Source organism: Pteropus medius, unplaced genomic scaffold (assembly GCF_902729225.1).
Source record: "Pteropus medius unplaced genomic scaffold, Ma_sr-lr_union100, whole genome shotgun sequence".
Classification (NCBI taxonomy): domain Eukaryota; kingdom Metazoa; phylum Chordata; class Mammalia; order Chiroptera; family Pteropodidae; genus Pteropus; species Pteropus medius.
This window is the reverse complement of record NW_024344370.1, coordinates 11944418-11961813: the sequence shown is the minus strand read 5'-3', so window position 1 is coordinate 11961813 and position 17396 is coordinate 11944418. Positions and strand designations below refer to the sequence as shown.

The following is a 17396-nucleotide window of genomic DNA, read 5'->3' as shown; positions in this document are numbered from 1 at the left end:
ATACTTCTCTATGAGGCTGACTGCTAGTGAGGCAGGAAGTACTGGCTAATTCTCAAGAACTAATGCTATATATGAATTTATACATATTCATATATGTATAATGTTTTTATCCAGATGCTAATATATATTCAGATACGCACATATATTCCGATATATATTTATAGTTATATAGAGAGATATATAGATATATATCTACATATATAGAGAGAGATATACAGATGTATATCTATATATCTATAGATATATATCCAGATGTATGTTTTATATATACATATATCTATATGAACCAAGAGTCAGTCACTTCTGAACCCAAAAGGGCAGAAAAAAGGAGGAAGAAGCAGGCATATATAAACATTTTCCTTTACTTTATACATTTTTACTTTTAAAATCTTTCTCTCCTATCCTCTAAAATAACTCCTAGGCTACTTGATATGTTTTCTGATAAAGTATCCAGTGAAAACTGATTGTGGCTGTACATTACACCCATCAATGAAGGAGCAGTGATCTGGAAACTAAAGTCCCTAAACAACATCTATTTGGCATAAGATAAATGTGAAGAATATATTACTCTAATGTGTTAAAATACAATAGAGAGTTTTCTTGAATTACTCACCCATAGGCTCCATTGCTAATCAATTTAATCGTTTCAAAATCACTTTCCCGAGGTTTCCTTCGAAGTTTCAGGGAAGTATTAGAGCTCTTGGAAACAAAATATGGACGTTAAAAAGTAGTTGAGAATTCAAGAAAATGATTTTAATAGCAAAATAAGTAATACTTGAATTACATGCTGTGTTGGTTAATATGTTGAAGGGGCGTATTCTAGCAAAAGAACCTGGGAGACAGCATTAAAGATCAATTCTCCAGAGCAGTGCTGATAAACCACTCCTCACGACGGTGTCTAAGTTACACTTAAGTGAACCTACACTTCCAGGAGATGAAGGCACCAGGTTTTTGAAAATTCCTGATTTTTAATTTACCTCTGTTAACTATGTAGGTTAGCCTTACCCTTGACTTTTAAAGTTTTGAGATTTAAGTCCAGAATGCTCAACCTTCTTTCTGATTCAGTCAGCCAGAAAAGAATGGGCTAAGGTGGCTATACATGGGCCGGTAGGTACAGTGGCTTCTCTGTCCCTGACCAGAGCACATCTATTTCATTCCCGTGGTAAACTTTCTTGTTTGGAAAAGGTAGTCAGCAACGAATGTGACACCACCCAAGCATAGAATACCTACCTTTCTTTACTTCCATACCATAAGGTTTACCATGATTTAGATATCAATTTTCCAAAAGAGAGCTATTTAAAAACTTTAATTCAAAGGACAAGAACAAATAAAGTGCTTCAAAGTTTTTTCTCGCACCTCATGTATTTTTAGCATTGAGAGGGTGTTACCATCCTCTTTGTCCCTTCTGCAGAACCCAGAATTCCCTTCCTATAAATTGGAAGACACTCCATGACTCTAAGTTATGTCCCATCCTCCTCCATTCAGTGTTGTCATTTGCTGATTCTGTCACACTCTCATCTTTGGGAGACTTGGGTACCCAGCTTCCCACCTTCCTTTCTGCTCGCATTCTTTCACCATTCGGGTGGCCCCAGTGTCTGCACAGATGACTCATTCAACACCCTGGCCTCTGGGCTACCTGACCACCTCAACTCAAACAACTAACTCTTTCCTCTAGTCTCCCCTGGCCTTTGGCCATGCGACCTGGACTAGCCATCACCTGTCACCATCTCATATTGGAAAATATAATTCAAGACTGGGACCAAATTGTCTTGGTAACTCTTCCCTACCTGAAAGTGGTCTCATTTATGTCAGTGCATGACTCCTAAGTCATTCAGACCTCCACCTAAAACTCCCCCTCCAAGTGCCAAAGGATACCACACCTTATACATAGTTGCTAGTTTGATGGCTCTTCTTGGATGTCTCAAAGGAACATCACTCTCAACACACTCAAAATTATAACAGTTATAATAAAATGAACAAAACCAGCATTTATTTAGCATTTACTATATGGTGCTATCCTATTTTACACAAACTATCGCATTTAATTTTTTACATCCATTCTACAGATGAAGAAACTGAGGCATGGAGAGATTCCACAATTATTAAGAGTTGGAGCAGGTTTCAAATCTAGGCAATCTGACTCCAGAGCCTGGGTTCTTAGATCCCAGGATACCCAGTTGCCCCTCTTTCCTGTCTGCCTTCAACCTGCTCTAGCCTGAATCCGTTTCTAGTGTTCATAATTAAGGAGAATGAGAGCAGCATCCAGAACCTCTCATCTGTGTCACTGTAGCGGCCTCTTAACTGGCTTCCTCAGGGTCACCCTGCCTGTTCCTCTTAGCCCATCTTCTTTCTACATTGTAATCAGTGTGATTTTTTTTCAGGCTATAAATCAGACTGTGTCATCTCCCTGTCCACCCCCTTTTGCCCTACATTCCCATACATTTCCTCCAAATGCAATAGCTTCCCACTATTCTTTGAAAGAAAAAAATTGACGAAGATGAACTAGGACCTCTGTGTCCAGTTTACCAAGCTCTCCAATCTCTACTGTCCTCCTTGCTCTTAGTCCTCAGATGGACTCTGCTCCCTTGTGTCACAGTCTTTGCCCACGATGTTCCCTTGACCTGGACTATTCCCGCTGCCCCTTCTCATCCTAGTAACATCTCACATCTTGGCTCAAGTGTCATTTCTTTGGGAGATCTTTTTGGACTGGCAAGACTAAGGTAAATCTCTTCATGTTATTTTCCAGTTGCACATGGTCATTTTTCTTTACAGATCTTTTCGAATATATTATTTAAAAATTTTTGCATGATTTATTTTTATTTTATCATCTCCCAGTAATGGAAGCATCATTTCACTGGAAGCAAAGATACTTTCTCTTTGAAGGGAGGGGCTAAAATTGTATGCCTGGTGCCTTATACATAGAAACACAATAAACATTTGTTGAATAAAGTAATTAACAGCCAAAATCTCCAGCTGCCATAAACAGAAAAACCAATAACATATTTTATCAAGAAAGATACTTACACTCACTGATTCATCTGTTTCTGGTGTTTCTGCTGTCCCACTATCATAGTTTCCCAACTGAGCCATTTCTAAGTTAAAAAAAAAAAAAAAAGCAAAGTTTAAGAAAAACAGGGCAATGGCAATTAGACAAAAGCACCATACCAAAATAATGGGAAAAAAAAATTATTCTATGCTCCAATGAGCCCATGGGAAAATCTTAAATTCGAAATGGCATTCGGAAATTGTTTATCACACATCCTTCCCTGAAATCTCACTGCATTTGAACACCTAGACACAGGTACTTTAGAGCTGGGCCTCTGCTCCAGCTAGCAGGTTTCACTGGCTGACACGATCACCTCAGCGTGGAAGTGATTTGGGGGTCAATGACTGTGCCTGTAATCAGATATCCAAGACAGGCAAATCTTCCCAGGCTCTGACAGGAATCGGAGACCACCAACTGCAGCTCAGATGATTCTGAAGTTTTAGTGAACATCACTTCTTTCATTCCTTCACAGCCACTGAGATATAACCCACCTAGTACACCAAGAGTTTGCAGTTTGTCAGAAAAGAAGCAATAATAATGGTTAAGAGAGGTTTGGGGATGAAATGACTTGGGTTACCACCACTATCAGCACTTACTAGTGACCTTTCAACCTCGGCTCTTACCTTGTAAAATGGCAACACTTTTGTTGATCTCTTAGAGCTTTTTATGAATATTATATATGACAATGCATGTAAAGCTCTTAGCATGTTGACTAGCAAGTGCTAACTGAATGTTGACCATTATTTAATATTACTGATTACATCGTGTAGTCAATCCTGGGCTGGATGCCACATGCTCAACACCAGCTTAAGTATAATCTTGGTGGTCTAGTTAAAGAGACAAGGGCATCTAATTCCTCAGCCTACACTGGTATGCATCCTTGAAGACTCAAATCTAATTCATTTTACTGTTAAGGCTGATTTTTATTATTATTATTATTTTATTATTATTATTTGTATTAGAAAACGAACATAAAAGAATTTTCTCCAAAATGTTGATAGAGGTTATCGCTGAGTGGTACAATCATAGGTAATTTGCATTTTCTAGTATTTCAAACTTGAATTTGTATAATAAAAAGGTTTTTTTTAGTTATATATTTTTATATGCATCTAAAATTATTTCTTAGGCTCTTATTTGTGTATTCATGTTCTTATAAATACAATCATCCTTTTTAGGGGACAGATTACACATAAAAGATATGAAGCAAAGCAACATTGGAGTGTTGTCTTTGGATAAAAATAAACTCCAGATTCTAAAATAACTGGACACTGACACTCACCTTCCCAGTTTACCTGCAGGGAAAATTCAAGAATAAAAATGAGCTGAGTACAAAGTGTATGCTTTCCTGGTGTCACTCAAATGCTGTCAACATCCTATGAGACCAGCACTTTAGATTTATGAACTAGGAGGTGAATTAAAATGTATCAGTTGGAGGAGATTTCAAGGAAAGGAGTGATTTTAATATTGTTTAAATAAAATAGTAACAGCAGCTAACATTTATTAAGCATTACTACATCTTGGGTACAGAGATAAATCGATGTAACCCTGGAAACAATGCTATGAATAGGTACTACTGTCACCCCATTTTTACAGAAAGAATATTAAGGCACAAAGAAGTCCATACATCCAGAGCGTGGTCAAGGGCACACAGCCTGCAGTGCTGGCCACAAGGGCACAGTCCTGGGCCATCCCACTTCAGATCCTCACTCCTTACCTGCAAAGGTCAGGCTTTAGGATTGTTAGTGTAGATGTAAACAAGAAGAGGAGGCAAATGTAGATCAGAGTTTGTAATAATCATATTTTAAGTGATAACAAATAGGTTAAAAACTATCCTCAGATTTGAATCAAGAAAATTAAGTGTCGAGTTAAAAACACAACTCCTAGTTATCAATTTGTATTACTAACCTTGAAACTTGTCAAAGATCACTATTAAATTTTTTAAAGACTCTGTGAAGAATGTACATAAATGGGCCTCAGATTATTCACCTACCAAAGTTCAGCCTACAGTGTGATATTTACTACCAGGTAAGAAAACTGTGAAGAGCTCACTCAGTCTACAATTCAAGAGCTGACACTACCTTAACTATGCAGCGTGAAAAGTCACTGTAATATACCTTGACAACTTCCCGGACTCCAATTATTTTTTATGAAAAAACAAATTAAAAAACGGTTCTGTTTTAAATAGAATTTCTGCTAAATAACTATTATCTGAGAAATACATATTATTTATAAGCCATGGGTAGTAATGGAATGGAACCAAGAGTCAGCTTTTGAAGCAGAAACCTAAGGCATCATTTTGTAATGCCTGAAGAGATTTTTAAAACTCATCTAAATACCATTAAACATCTGCCCTTTTTATTTCATTGATTTAAACCATTTCTGAAGACTCATGATTCAAAAAGGTAAAGATGGTAATTTGAAAGCCATGGGGGAAAATCTCTCCCCAGGGAACTTTTCAGAAAAGCAGCCACCAATCTCTGATAAGTGCTGAATCTGTTGTGGTATTGCTTTCGGTACAGTATAAATTTATCTAGCATTATCTCCCAGTAATGCATGCATCATTTCCCTGGAAGCAAAGATCCGATGGCCGTAAGCGCAAACAAAGCAGGGGGAAATAGGAGAGCAGGGGAGAGAGCAGCAGGGTCTCTGGCTTTAGATGGAAAAATGTCTGCGCCAACAGTTATCATCATTACAAACGGTTTGGCAAAACAAACACTGTAAATTCAATTTAATGAACCAGAGAGACAACTCTGAATGAAGGAGTCTAGGATTATTTTTGAGTCTTTTTAGGCAGTATATGTAACCTAAATGTTTTACATGACAATCCCAAACAACAATGAACACAAAAAGATTGGGGTGGGAGGGCAGTGGCTTCTCAATATTAAATTTAAAAACAAATAATTAACAGAGTGCTTCCTCTTCTTTGTATTTAATAGCATTAGACCTTTATTTTTTTCATTTGAATCAACCATAAATCCTTTATATAAGCTTAAGAAACTTTTTCCCCTTTCTATATTACTATTATTCTGAAGTTTTTGGGGCAAGTAAACAAAAATATATCAACCAATTGTGCACTTGATTTAAAGTAACCTATTATCAGTTACCTTGCTCTCAAATTACTTTAAATTTAAATGTCATTTTAAAATAAATTATAATTAATTTCTTTAGCAGCGGTTTCAAAATTAAAAGTACCTTTGAGAAGAACCCAACTAAACTTTGCAAGTAGAAAAACTACTCAGAAGATTGAAATCTAAACCCTTCTGGGATATTCTGGCACTGTTAAGAATGGCTGATGGGCTGCTAAGATTTCAAAGTGGTCCCCATACTCTAGGTAAACACAAAGTGGGTCATGCTCATATGCTTCTCAGGACTCAACTTGTCGCTATTTCCTTCAAATCTCAATTGACCCCTCAATTTGGACTTTTCAGTAGACAGAGACGAAATATGGGGGAAATAAAAAAATAAAGATTTGTCACTAAGTTCTTCTATGAGGTCACAGTGCATAAACAAGTGAAAGGTTAGCCCATCCGAGGTTCTCACCTTCCAAAGGATCCTTATTGAGCCCCAGCTGGCTAATGATGTACCTGGGAATATCAGTTTTAATACCCTGTCCTTCTTTTGCATGGCCCTCTGCTGCTTCCAATAGGTAGTAAAATTCTTCAGGATCAAATTCCTAGAAGACAAACACAGATGATACTTTGATCCAAAACTGTCTAAGGTTTTATTATGTAAGTCCTATTCACAATAAAATTGCTGGATATATATGGTTGTAGGTTATTTACGATGAAAGGAGGCAAGTGGCTTTAAAAAGTATATAATTCTTACTTCATATTTGAAGCCTATTCATTTTCTAAGGCAATACATTAATGTACTTGGTAACCCAAACAAAATGACCATTTCCAATTTCTTTGTAATGCAACTGAGCAGGTATTACCCTCGACTTCAGGTATCTATCTCACTGAAAATAAACAGGTTTGAATTTTTAATTGTGCCTTTTTAGCAAAGTTGGAAAACCTGGGATTCTTATCCTGAAGATTCAGTTTCTCTCTCTACACAAATAGCCACACACAAAAGGCATAATGTTAGAATACATTTTCACCAAGGTTTCATAGGAAACTCCCTTAGTATGGAGGTATCCAAAAATATTAGAAAGAAAAAGCTCAAAATTATTATTTTATCAGTACACTCTAAAATTAATGTGAAGACAAAGAGAAACATAAAATTAGTTCTTCCAATTACTTCTTTTTAAAAATTCAGTAGCTCATTTATACCACGTATTTTACTTTCTTGATGTCTGTTGCTTCTAGCATGTAGTAAAAATCTTTATATCACATCACTCTAGATGAATGCTGTGGATTTATGTGTTATAAACAATAATGCTTACAGATTTAAAACACAGTTGCTATTTTATGTTATATTTCCTGGATTTTTTTTTCTCTCATGATTTTTCCTATTTTTATTAATGCCCCAAATAGGCAACTTTGGAATCTCAAGATTTCACCTGACAATTACTCAAATGTTTCTAAAGGCCATAAAATAAATAAATAAATAAAAATTGCTGCAAATAGAGTTAAGCCAAACAAATGTGCACACTAGGTGCCCTTTTATATAAAAGGTACAATGACCGGGGAAGCCTGGAACTGCAAGCACAAGACTGTTGGTTGGGGAACACATCCCCTAAAACTCCGATTTCATCTGAGCTTTAAGCAGTGCTGAAAGCAGCAGCATTTTCAAATCTACTAAGTTTATATGTTTGTATCTTCAAAGGTGATGCTTTTACTTTATCTCTTCTGATTAGAAGTGATTACTGTAAAAGAAATCATTCCCTCTTTTAAGGCAAGATTTCTGAGTCTATCTGTTGCTGTCCAGAGAAACACATTTTACTGTTAACTGGCATTTCTCTCGAAATTAAACAAGTACTGGAAGTACACACATATAGTGCGTAATTCAAAAGGTACACTAGGAGAATAAAAAGTCTTCCTTTTACCTGTGTTCACCAGTCACACAGTTCTCCTCCCAGAGACACTAACTGCCAAATGGTGCTTTTGATTCTGTGGTTTTAAGGGTCTTGGCCTTTGATGGAAAGCCCTACTCCACCATGTCCCTACCTGTCTCCTCAAGATTTCCCCTGTACCACGTCTCACTGTGCATTGGTATGTATTTATGGGGCTGTGAACATTTCACCATTATAAAAAGCTGTGAATGTTAATTAAAATAAGGGCAAAAGCATAGCAATGGAACCATATATGTACACGTTTGTGTATGTAAAATTTTGAAAAGCTGTATTGTACATAGTGTTAAAAATACTTTAATGGCTAGTACAACTTAAAAGTGAATGTTGATACTATGTTAGGCCCTTTTAAATATTATTCTTATGTTCAAAGCTTCATATTTGTTCACAGTGTTGAATGAAATCTCAATCAAAATTACATAAAAAAACCCAGAAATTTTAAAACAGGGAAATGATCACTGACTAAAAAATATATAATTGATAAAATAAACTGATCTCTAAAAGTCTCGTTTCTTCAGGTCTGGATGAGGCCCTATTGCATTCCCCCAAATGGTCTGCTGACTAGCACTTATCTCTAGCATGCCACATTTTAAAAACAAATAATAATTATAACCACAGGTTATCATATATAATCTCTCTCTCTGCATCTTGGCAACACCAAAAATGTGAGGCTCAGCAAGTGTTTTAAATCAGCTGTAACACAGTAATTACACTGAGATAAGGTAAAGCACATATTTCATAATCATCTGTTAAGTTTGGTCAGAATATGCTATGACTATCACTTAATACAGCACAAGTCCTAGAATTCTTACTTAAAACCAGAAAACAAAAATCACATACCCATGTCGTCATAAACATTCTTAGTTGTAGTTCTTGTTGACTCTTTTATTTGGCTCTGGTCTTTGAAATCAAATGAAATTGGAGCTTTCTGATGGCCAAGGGTTTCCCACAGTTAACAATTAATAATGGAGTCACATCTAGGGGCAACTTACCAGGCACTCTAATAACCGAGCAGGGCGGGCGATAACAATTAGGATCTTTCGGACTAGTTGTTTAATAAATGCCAATTCTCCACTTTCCGAACGATCATGAGCCTACGAAAAAGCAATGAAAAGAATGATGAAACAGAGTTGCTCCCTTAAATGAAAAAGAAAATCGGCAAAGCATGCTAATTAGATAATTGCAAATATTCTAACATTAAGTGATTTAGAAAATACTTTTAAAAGATTGATGAGTGGACATTATCTCTACATAAATGGACACTATTAAATGTCTATATCTACCAAATAGCTCTATTAGCTCAATTTTAATTGCAAACTTTGATTTATTCTCTGTGTTAAAAATAAAATGTTAGGACTCCTAATGTGAGCCACAAATGAAGGAGACACCAACAGTTTATGACACATTAAGAACATGGTACAAGTAGAGTGGGTAGCTGCTAAAGAAACTTGATTTTCCAGATGTAAGATCCTTAATGTATGAAACAGCTAACAGAGTAAAGGACTGCTTTAGTTATCCTGGGCACTTAACATATGCATGAAATATAGTTTACATATACAACACATTTAACCTATAAATTAGTTATTTCATTACATATAAAAAGTGTGCATAACTTATTTCAAATGTTAGGTGAATAATGTTTATACTTAGATACATTCATATGATTCCATTTTACGTGTTGAATAAATAATTCCTAGGTATTAAACTCAATAAAATTTAACTGACTTAAAATTTTTTTTAATTTTATTTTCATGCTGCCTACATGTGAAATCAAAGCACAACAAATATTCTGAGAACAAAACTCAGTTCACTCAGAGTCGTTTTAATTTTCAATGATACTGTCTTGAAGAAATGAGGTAAATTTGTATCAAAGCAGATATAAAAGCAGTTTTAAAAGTTTAAATATAAACTTCTATGCATGCTCACTTTTAGGTTTTCTTAATTTTTAAATGATTATAATTTACTTTCCTCTAAGGATTACAAAAAGGTCAAAGTGATGTTGGTGCAATAGAATATAATTTCACAGACATAGTAATAAACATTTAAATTATAGTAATAAACATTTAAAATCATTCTTGAAGGTATTTTATTCTGTCAAGGACCAGAACCTCTCATGAAAAGAACTGGCAGGCCAGATCTACAAAAATGATTATATTTAGCAGTAATATGACTACTGAATTTAAGCCACCAAATGAAAGGCAACTCTCTAAAAATTAGGTATAAAAACTATATACCAGCAGAAGCAAAGCAAAACAGCTAACATTTAAAAGAAAAAGACATAGAAAAATGACCATTGGTGAATAATTTTTGAATAGAATATATTCAAAGCAAACCAACTAGTAACTATAACTATAGGTTCTATTAATCCATTAGAATGCTAGGATGTACATAAGAAAAAAAATATATATATATATATGTATATAAGGAAATATATATATAAAATATTTAAACCATCTAAGTTTTCTTCCCAATTGGATTTGCAACAAAACAGATTTTGAAACTTACAATGAATGCCAAGAAATAAGGTTATATGTATTTTTTATAGTTTATCATTAATCAAAACTAAATAGATGAAGCAAACTTAAAGATGAAGCAAAAAAAAAAAAACTCCACCTAAATTTTTGATTGAAAATTTGGTATAGATACTGAATTTTCTTCTACTATAATAATAATTACTGCTTTATAAATTCAGAAATGTAAAGAAAATCTAAAAAGCCTGAACATGTTTTGGTGGTTTCTTCAAAGGGAAACAACTCTATATCTTAAAAAATTAAAAAATAGTTTAGATTATATAAATTCCATTTTAAAAACCGTAAAAATAATCAGTTCATTTCGACTTCTTACTTTTAAGAATTATCAGCTATAACTAAAGCCAGAACATATAATGGGTTATAGTAACTCAAAAATATTTTACCTACTAACATTATTGGGGTGGGAGTGCTTTATTAAAACAACACCAAATAAAACCACACACACAGCATGAGAAGAATAATAGTTTCTTGGCTACCAACAAGCTTCAGCACTCATGGATACCTTGTGTTTATATTGTAAGTGTCGGCTACTATGAAAAATACTGAGACCTAGATTTGAGGGGTAGGTTATAGCTTCCTACATATTTTATTTTCTTTGGTTAAATCCACCTAAGTGGAAAAAAAGGAATGGAGACAAAAAAGCATTCATGTGGGATTGACCTGGACATCGGGACTTTAAAAGGCATCAGTTAAATTAAGCTGTCCAGACCTCAGAGAGACCTTGCCTGGGCATGGAAAAGACTGTAATGGGAAAAGTGACTGGAAGACAGGCCAGGCACATGCACTGAGTCACAGCTGGGAACTGACAGCATTGCATCATGGGGCAGGCAGAGTGGGTTCCCACAATTTGGGTGCATCAGAAAGGGGAACGTTCCCCTGCAACCGAAGGGCCACAATCCCGAGACGGTTTTGCTCCAAACTCTGGAAGGATATTGTAAACATGACTCTGCCCTTTATGTCTCAGGTATACATGCTTCTCTGCCTCAAAGAGAAATTTCTCTACAAATCAACAATTCTTTATCCAATACATGGCCTATTCAGATGATTATTTGAAATCTTAACATTTTTTTTAATTGCCATGTAACAATCTGCCGAGTCTATCATACAGAAACAAAATTAAGTGAGAGATTTCAATGTGAGTAGCTTTGGATATTGATTGTGCCCTTTTCAAGGAATGCCTATGAAGGAATGGAAAACACAGGATTGAACTGGTAATTACGGTAATATCCTGGGACAGAACTGTGTGATTAAGGAAAGAATATCTTACATGGGCTGACTATAGGGCTCCTCTCTCATCTGCCTCTTCTGTTTCAAAATGCACTATTTAACAAATATAATTTTCAAGATGTTCTCATAAAAAGTAATATGTGTAGTGTTTCCTGTATTTTTCAGAAGCTGATTTAATTAAAAGGAACAGCAGAATTAGATTACTTGATGACAAATCATAACAGATCAAATATTTTGGCATGTACACATACACATATTGCTCTTCCAACCCTGCTTACCTCCCAGTTACTGAGGAGCCAAAAAAAATATCAGACACTGAGTGAGGCACCAGGGAATTAGAGATGATTAGGAGTGAGGATCTGGATGATGCTCATGAAGTAAGGCCCCAAAACAGATCATTACAATGCACAGAGATAGAGTGTATAACCACAGGACATGCTATGGTTTTTACTTGTAGGGCAGAATGAAGCCACTGAAGGATGCTAGTTAGATGTTCTTGCTGCTGCACAGAAGTATGAATGTGAGGGATTAGGAACGAAAGGAGGGCAGAACAGTGAAGATGGTGGCCTGAGCTACATAGTGGTTATAGAATAAAAGGGAAGAGCCAAACTTATATCAGGGAGTTTAGTGAAAGGGAGTCCGAAGCCATTTATCCAACATATATTTATTGGGTCCTTCTATGTGTCATACCTATTTTAGGTGAACTTAGACAATATCCCTGCTCACACAGACATTATATTTTAATGTAGTGCTACTCAAACTGTGGCCCAAAGACTGGTACCAGTCCATGAACTATTATCAGACTGTGATGAGATAAGCACAATATTGAGAGGAAGCATTTAACAACTCTTACAGCAATTCTACATTGCTGGAACACTCAAATGCATGATGATTTTCCTGTAAATTAATTTCATTTGAATTTATAGGAGAATTGGTCCATATCAAATTGGAAATTAACAACGAAAAACAAAAACAATGTGTGTTCATCCCCAAGGAGAGTCTGAGAAACACTACCTCAGTGAACTGCAATAGGTTGAAATGTGAGAAATGGGAACAGAGTATAGAAAACAGTTGGGAGGCTTGGATGGGAAAGGGAAGAAAAACTGTGGCTGCTAGACAGAGAGGGACCTTCTCATCTCGCCACAGTGGAATTTGGTAGGGACAAGGACAGATGAATTTCTAGGAAACTAGGATGCTAATGTTTTCCTTCAGTTCCATGCAATTATTTACATATTCATGCTTAGAGAAAACCACCTTCAATTATGTTTACATCAGCATAATTTATTCTCCATGAGATACAGAAATACAATATATCCAAATGTATAGGCTAAATAGGTTTTACTTGTAGGCTGTAGCTGATCAATTTCAGTTAGAATAGCAATATTATGCACTAATTCCATTCTGCCATACACACTTCCTTCCTGCCCTGGGTATTATCAGGAGCTACGTATGCAAGTGTTAGACCTACACACGCCTGTGTTTATCTGTCATTTGGGAAATTGGATATTTTGTTATAAGAATAATCGACGTTAATGAAAATATAAGTTGCCATTTACTACCCAATACCACATGCAGGTTAATTAATAGGACACAGGTCTGGAAGAAGCCAGCAATTTTCCATTTAGCTTTTCCAGATATTAGAACTAGATAGCATCATCAAATAATACACATACACCCAGGCAATTTATAACTTTATGGCTAAGAGGGGGAAAATCACTGCTTCAAAATCCTTCACAATCCACTTATCCTAGAGCCATAGATTATTGGGTCCCAAGGTTCCTGTAAAGGTTATTACATTAACTTTCTATTACTATAAATGATGACCAGAATCAATTTACAGCAAGTAGAAATCAGGTTTTTTTTCCTTCTTCTTCTTTGCTTCCGTGGAATATGAATGAACTCCATCTCACGGTTAAGACTTGTTAAGCAAATGCTCTCATAAAATTTTTCTTTTTTTCAGGGGAAAAGCAAAACAAATTAGAAAACTTTACATGGTATATGGTTCTTACCTCCTGTAGCAACTTATCTAATTTGTGCTGTAATTCAAGGAAGTATCGTGAGGTAATGAGACCCTGGTGGGATTTATCCAAGCAATCTCGAGCAAGTTCAATAATCTGATGGTGAGTGAAACTCAGCACTCCATCTGCTAGGGGAAGAACGTGGTCAGGAGAGTAGCTGGTGATAATATCCTTTAGACGTTCTTCCATCTGAGCTGTAGCCTATTTAGAGAAGACACACACACAGATGTAATACAAGGAAACATACAGGTGGACAATTCAATCATCATATTTATCTTGCATTTTCAGAGACCTCCACAAGTTATTAAATAGAATTCTAGAAATTAAATTTAAAAGCAGCCTCATTTCTGTATACGATAATGGTGATATATGTCATTACATATTCATCAAAACCCACAGAATGTTCGGCACCAAGAATAAACCCTAATATAAATTATGGACTTTGTGTGATTATGATGTGTCAGCACAGGTTCATCAATTGTAACAAATGGACCACTCTAATGGGGGTGTTGATGGGAGAAGCTGCGCGTGTGTGGGGTCAGGGAATTTTGGGGAACTCTACTCACTTTTGCTATGAACCTAAAACGGCTCTAAAAAAAATAAAGTCTATTTGACAAAAAAAAAAAAAAAAAAGAAAGAATATCACACCAGGTGGGAGAAAGACTTGTGGTATGTAAGGGAAACTGAATATCCTTGGGTGATAATTACTTTTTTAATGCCCTATCACATGTAAAATGGGTCATGTAATTAGCTTCTTCGAATTACTCAATATCTGTCAAATGTTATGCTTTCATTTCAGATCTTGGGGGTCTTTCAGATAGATCATCAAAAATATCAATTAGTTCTGTTTATCTATTCAAAAATCAAGACTGTTGCAGGAGTTCCACAAGACAGGCAAAGAGTTTGTTCTCTTGGCTATATTTTCATGTACCACGAACAAGCATCTTATATCATGTTGATCCTTTTCTCAAAAAGCTACATCATGTGCAAAGGGATTCCCTTGGTAACATAAATCTAAAATTTCCTTTCCAACTTTTACTTCCTTCTCTGTGATGCCCTAGTATTGCCTACTCAATACTCCTTGCTTACATTAATCACACAATCAAGAAGATTCCCTCTGCCTGACTCATGCTCCCCTCTAAAATCTTAACCAGTATTAACTAGCATAGTCAGGACCTGCTTCCCTGGTGAAGAGGTGACATCTGATAAATAGCTGAAACGGCTTTAATCAATGCCATCAATGTTGGGTTCATTACAAATAATAAGTACTCTACTCCTGATTTATAAAGCCAAAGATTTCCTTTTCTTCTCTTGCCTAGAGCTACAAAGGTGTGTGTGTGGCAGGGGGGGGGGCGGGGGCAAGGCGGTGGTTGAGGGGAAAACAGGAACCAGATGGAGAGACTGCCTTCTGCCACATGTGTAGGAACACTTTGGTGGAAAAGCCATAAAAACGAGGTGACAGAGACTATCAGACAGAGGTGCCTTGAAGCCGGGGCACCTGTTGACAATCCTTCACAAGGTCCTCTCTGGCTCAAATTCCTTTTGCCATGCTAATGGGGGAACACTGCAACTGCACCTTCCCTTCCAAATTAGTGGGGTTAGACATATAACTGCTAAAGAGGTAGCTAGTCACAGAAAATTTAAAAAATAGGTTGAAAAAGAAGAAACGACAAAGACTTTCATGACAGACCAGTCTACAGGTGAGGAAGAAAAACTCTCTCTGCTCGACAATGAGCAGGCCCAAGATTTGGGCAGAGGAGCACAGGGTCTAGGGGCCGTTCAAAGCAGACTCTCCCTGGAGCACCTCGCCAGGCCCATCTACCAATTGGTGGTTGGTACATAAAACCAGCAGTATTCGCTTCAGAGTCAGTTCAGCACACAAAGAGTGTGGCTAGTTCTCAGTAGTTTTAAAAAATGTTTACTGATTTTAGCTTTCCAAGAAGGCTATGGTGCTGTTTTATGCATGTCATTACTAGATTGGACCATTACTTCCCTTAAAACCACCTTAGAGACGCTAAACCTATGTTGCCTGTTCGTTTCGATGCGAAGCATCTTCAATTCAACTCATTACCTTTGGGAACCTTTCTTTGTAGACATGGTTCATCATAATTATTTCATGGTCACAGCAGGCGGGAGAACGTCCAGGGCTGCAAGCAAAGCAAATTACCCTTTTAAACTTGCCACAGCATGAAATGAAAATAAGCCTTTTATTTATAAACAATTGGTTGCCTCGAAAGTACTATGAAACCTTTGTAAAAAAAAAAAAAAAGTATATTAGGTAATAAACTACAAAATCAGTCATTAGAACACAGATACATACCCACAAATATACAGACACCCTCAAGAGGATTTGAAAAGAAAGCTCAAGAAGTAGAATACCACAAATTAATTATAGCTACACTATATAACCAGTTTAAAAAACACTCTTAAATTGAGATTATATTCTGTACGTAGTAGCAGGCACTTGTGTACCGGTTCTGGAAACCAATTAATAAACTGCAACATAAAAGAAAACAGGATAGCTACAGAAACAACACCAAGGACATGTCGAAGTGTACAATTTCACACTTTTTTTCATACACCTGCGCTCTGCCACATCCCTCTGAAGAGATTTAGGAGGCTTCCATGGCACAGGTGTCACCACTGAAATCCATTTTCTAGACTAGCAAATATTTATTTGAGGTGCTGAGGTAGGCATTGTGTACAATGTGAAACAGAGGCATACAACTGTTGTGAGTCTTTATTTCAGGAGTAGGTTCATGGTCTTTCCTAGTGGTATATATAGCTGTGCACCTTCAGTGTATTTATATTCTTGGGAGGAGATAGTTCGCTCTAGATATCCTACGATCTCTTTTGAGATATGGAATAAAAGACCAATTTTACAAATTCATTTAATAGCATTGTATTTTACCACACAGGTGCCCATTAGGTGGTAAAATACAATGCTATTAAATGAATTTGTAAAATCGGTCTTTTATTCCATATCTCAAAATAATCGAACACATCCCACAATTACTATGTGTGGCTACATTTACTACCAGTTTATGATAGTAAATAAGAAAGGTACAAAGGGAAAACCCTTCTCAGTAAACTTTAATATACAACTGAACACCTGACAAACTGTTTTATAATGAAACCTTAATACATCAAAGTATACCAATTCTACAGCATCAAGCTCTCATACACTTGCGGACCCGGAGATAGACTGCCTTGATTCCCTGCAGAGAAGGACCTGTTATCTCAGGTCCTCACCCGAAGCCTCATCCGTCCTAGGATGCTATGTCCAATGCCTGAAGCGGGGATATAAAGGAAGGCCATTTGGCCTGGAAGAGCAACTCCGTTGGGCCACGTCACCCCACAGAGTGCTCCAAGGGTCAGCTGCAGCTTTGGGGCCTATATTGCCTCTAGACATCTCCCTCTGCCTAATCCTGCTTCTTCCTCTCTCTTCCACAGGGGTTGATATCGAGCACTCCCTAATAAACACCCTCATCTCTGTTTTAGAATCTGCTTCCTTAAAAACTAAACTGTGAGATATATATATATATATATATATATATATATAT

The 17396-nt window shown here is 36.3% G+C and overlaps 1 protein-coding gene across 14 annotated transcripts in view; it reads right to left on the bottom strand.

Annotated features, from left to right (window-relative positions):
• The window catches only part of MAST4 (microtubule associated serine/threonine kinase family member 4), a 513739-nt gene that overhangs the window by 44459 nt on the left and 451884 nt on the right, over positions 1–17396 (bottom strand). For all 14 annotated transcript variants that reach the window (XM_039870096.1, XM_039870097.1, XM_039870098.1 and 11 more), the window contains 6 exons: positions 15905–15980; positions 13825–14034; positions 9050–9151; positions 6587–6719; positions 3025–3092; positions 614–699 (listed from right to left, as the gene is read on the bottom strand). In XM_039870096.1, coding sequence (XP_039726030.1) covers positions 614–699; positions 3025–3092; positions 6587–6719; positions 9050–9151; positions 13825–14034; positions 15905–15980 — 675 coding nt within the window. The remainder of the gene's footprint in view (positions 1–613; positions 700–3024; positions 3093–6586; positions 6720–9049; positions 9152–13824; positions 14035–15904; positions 15981–17396) is intronic.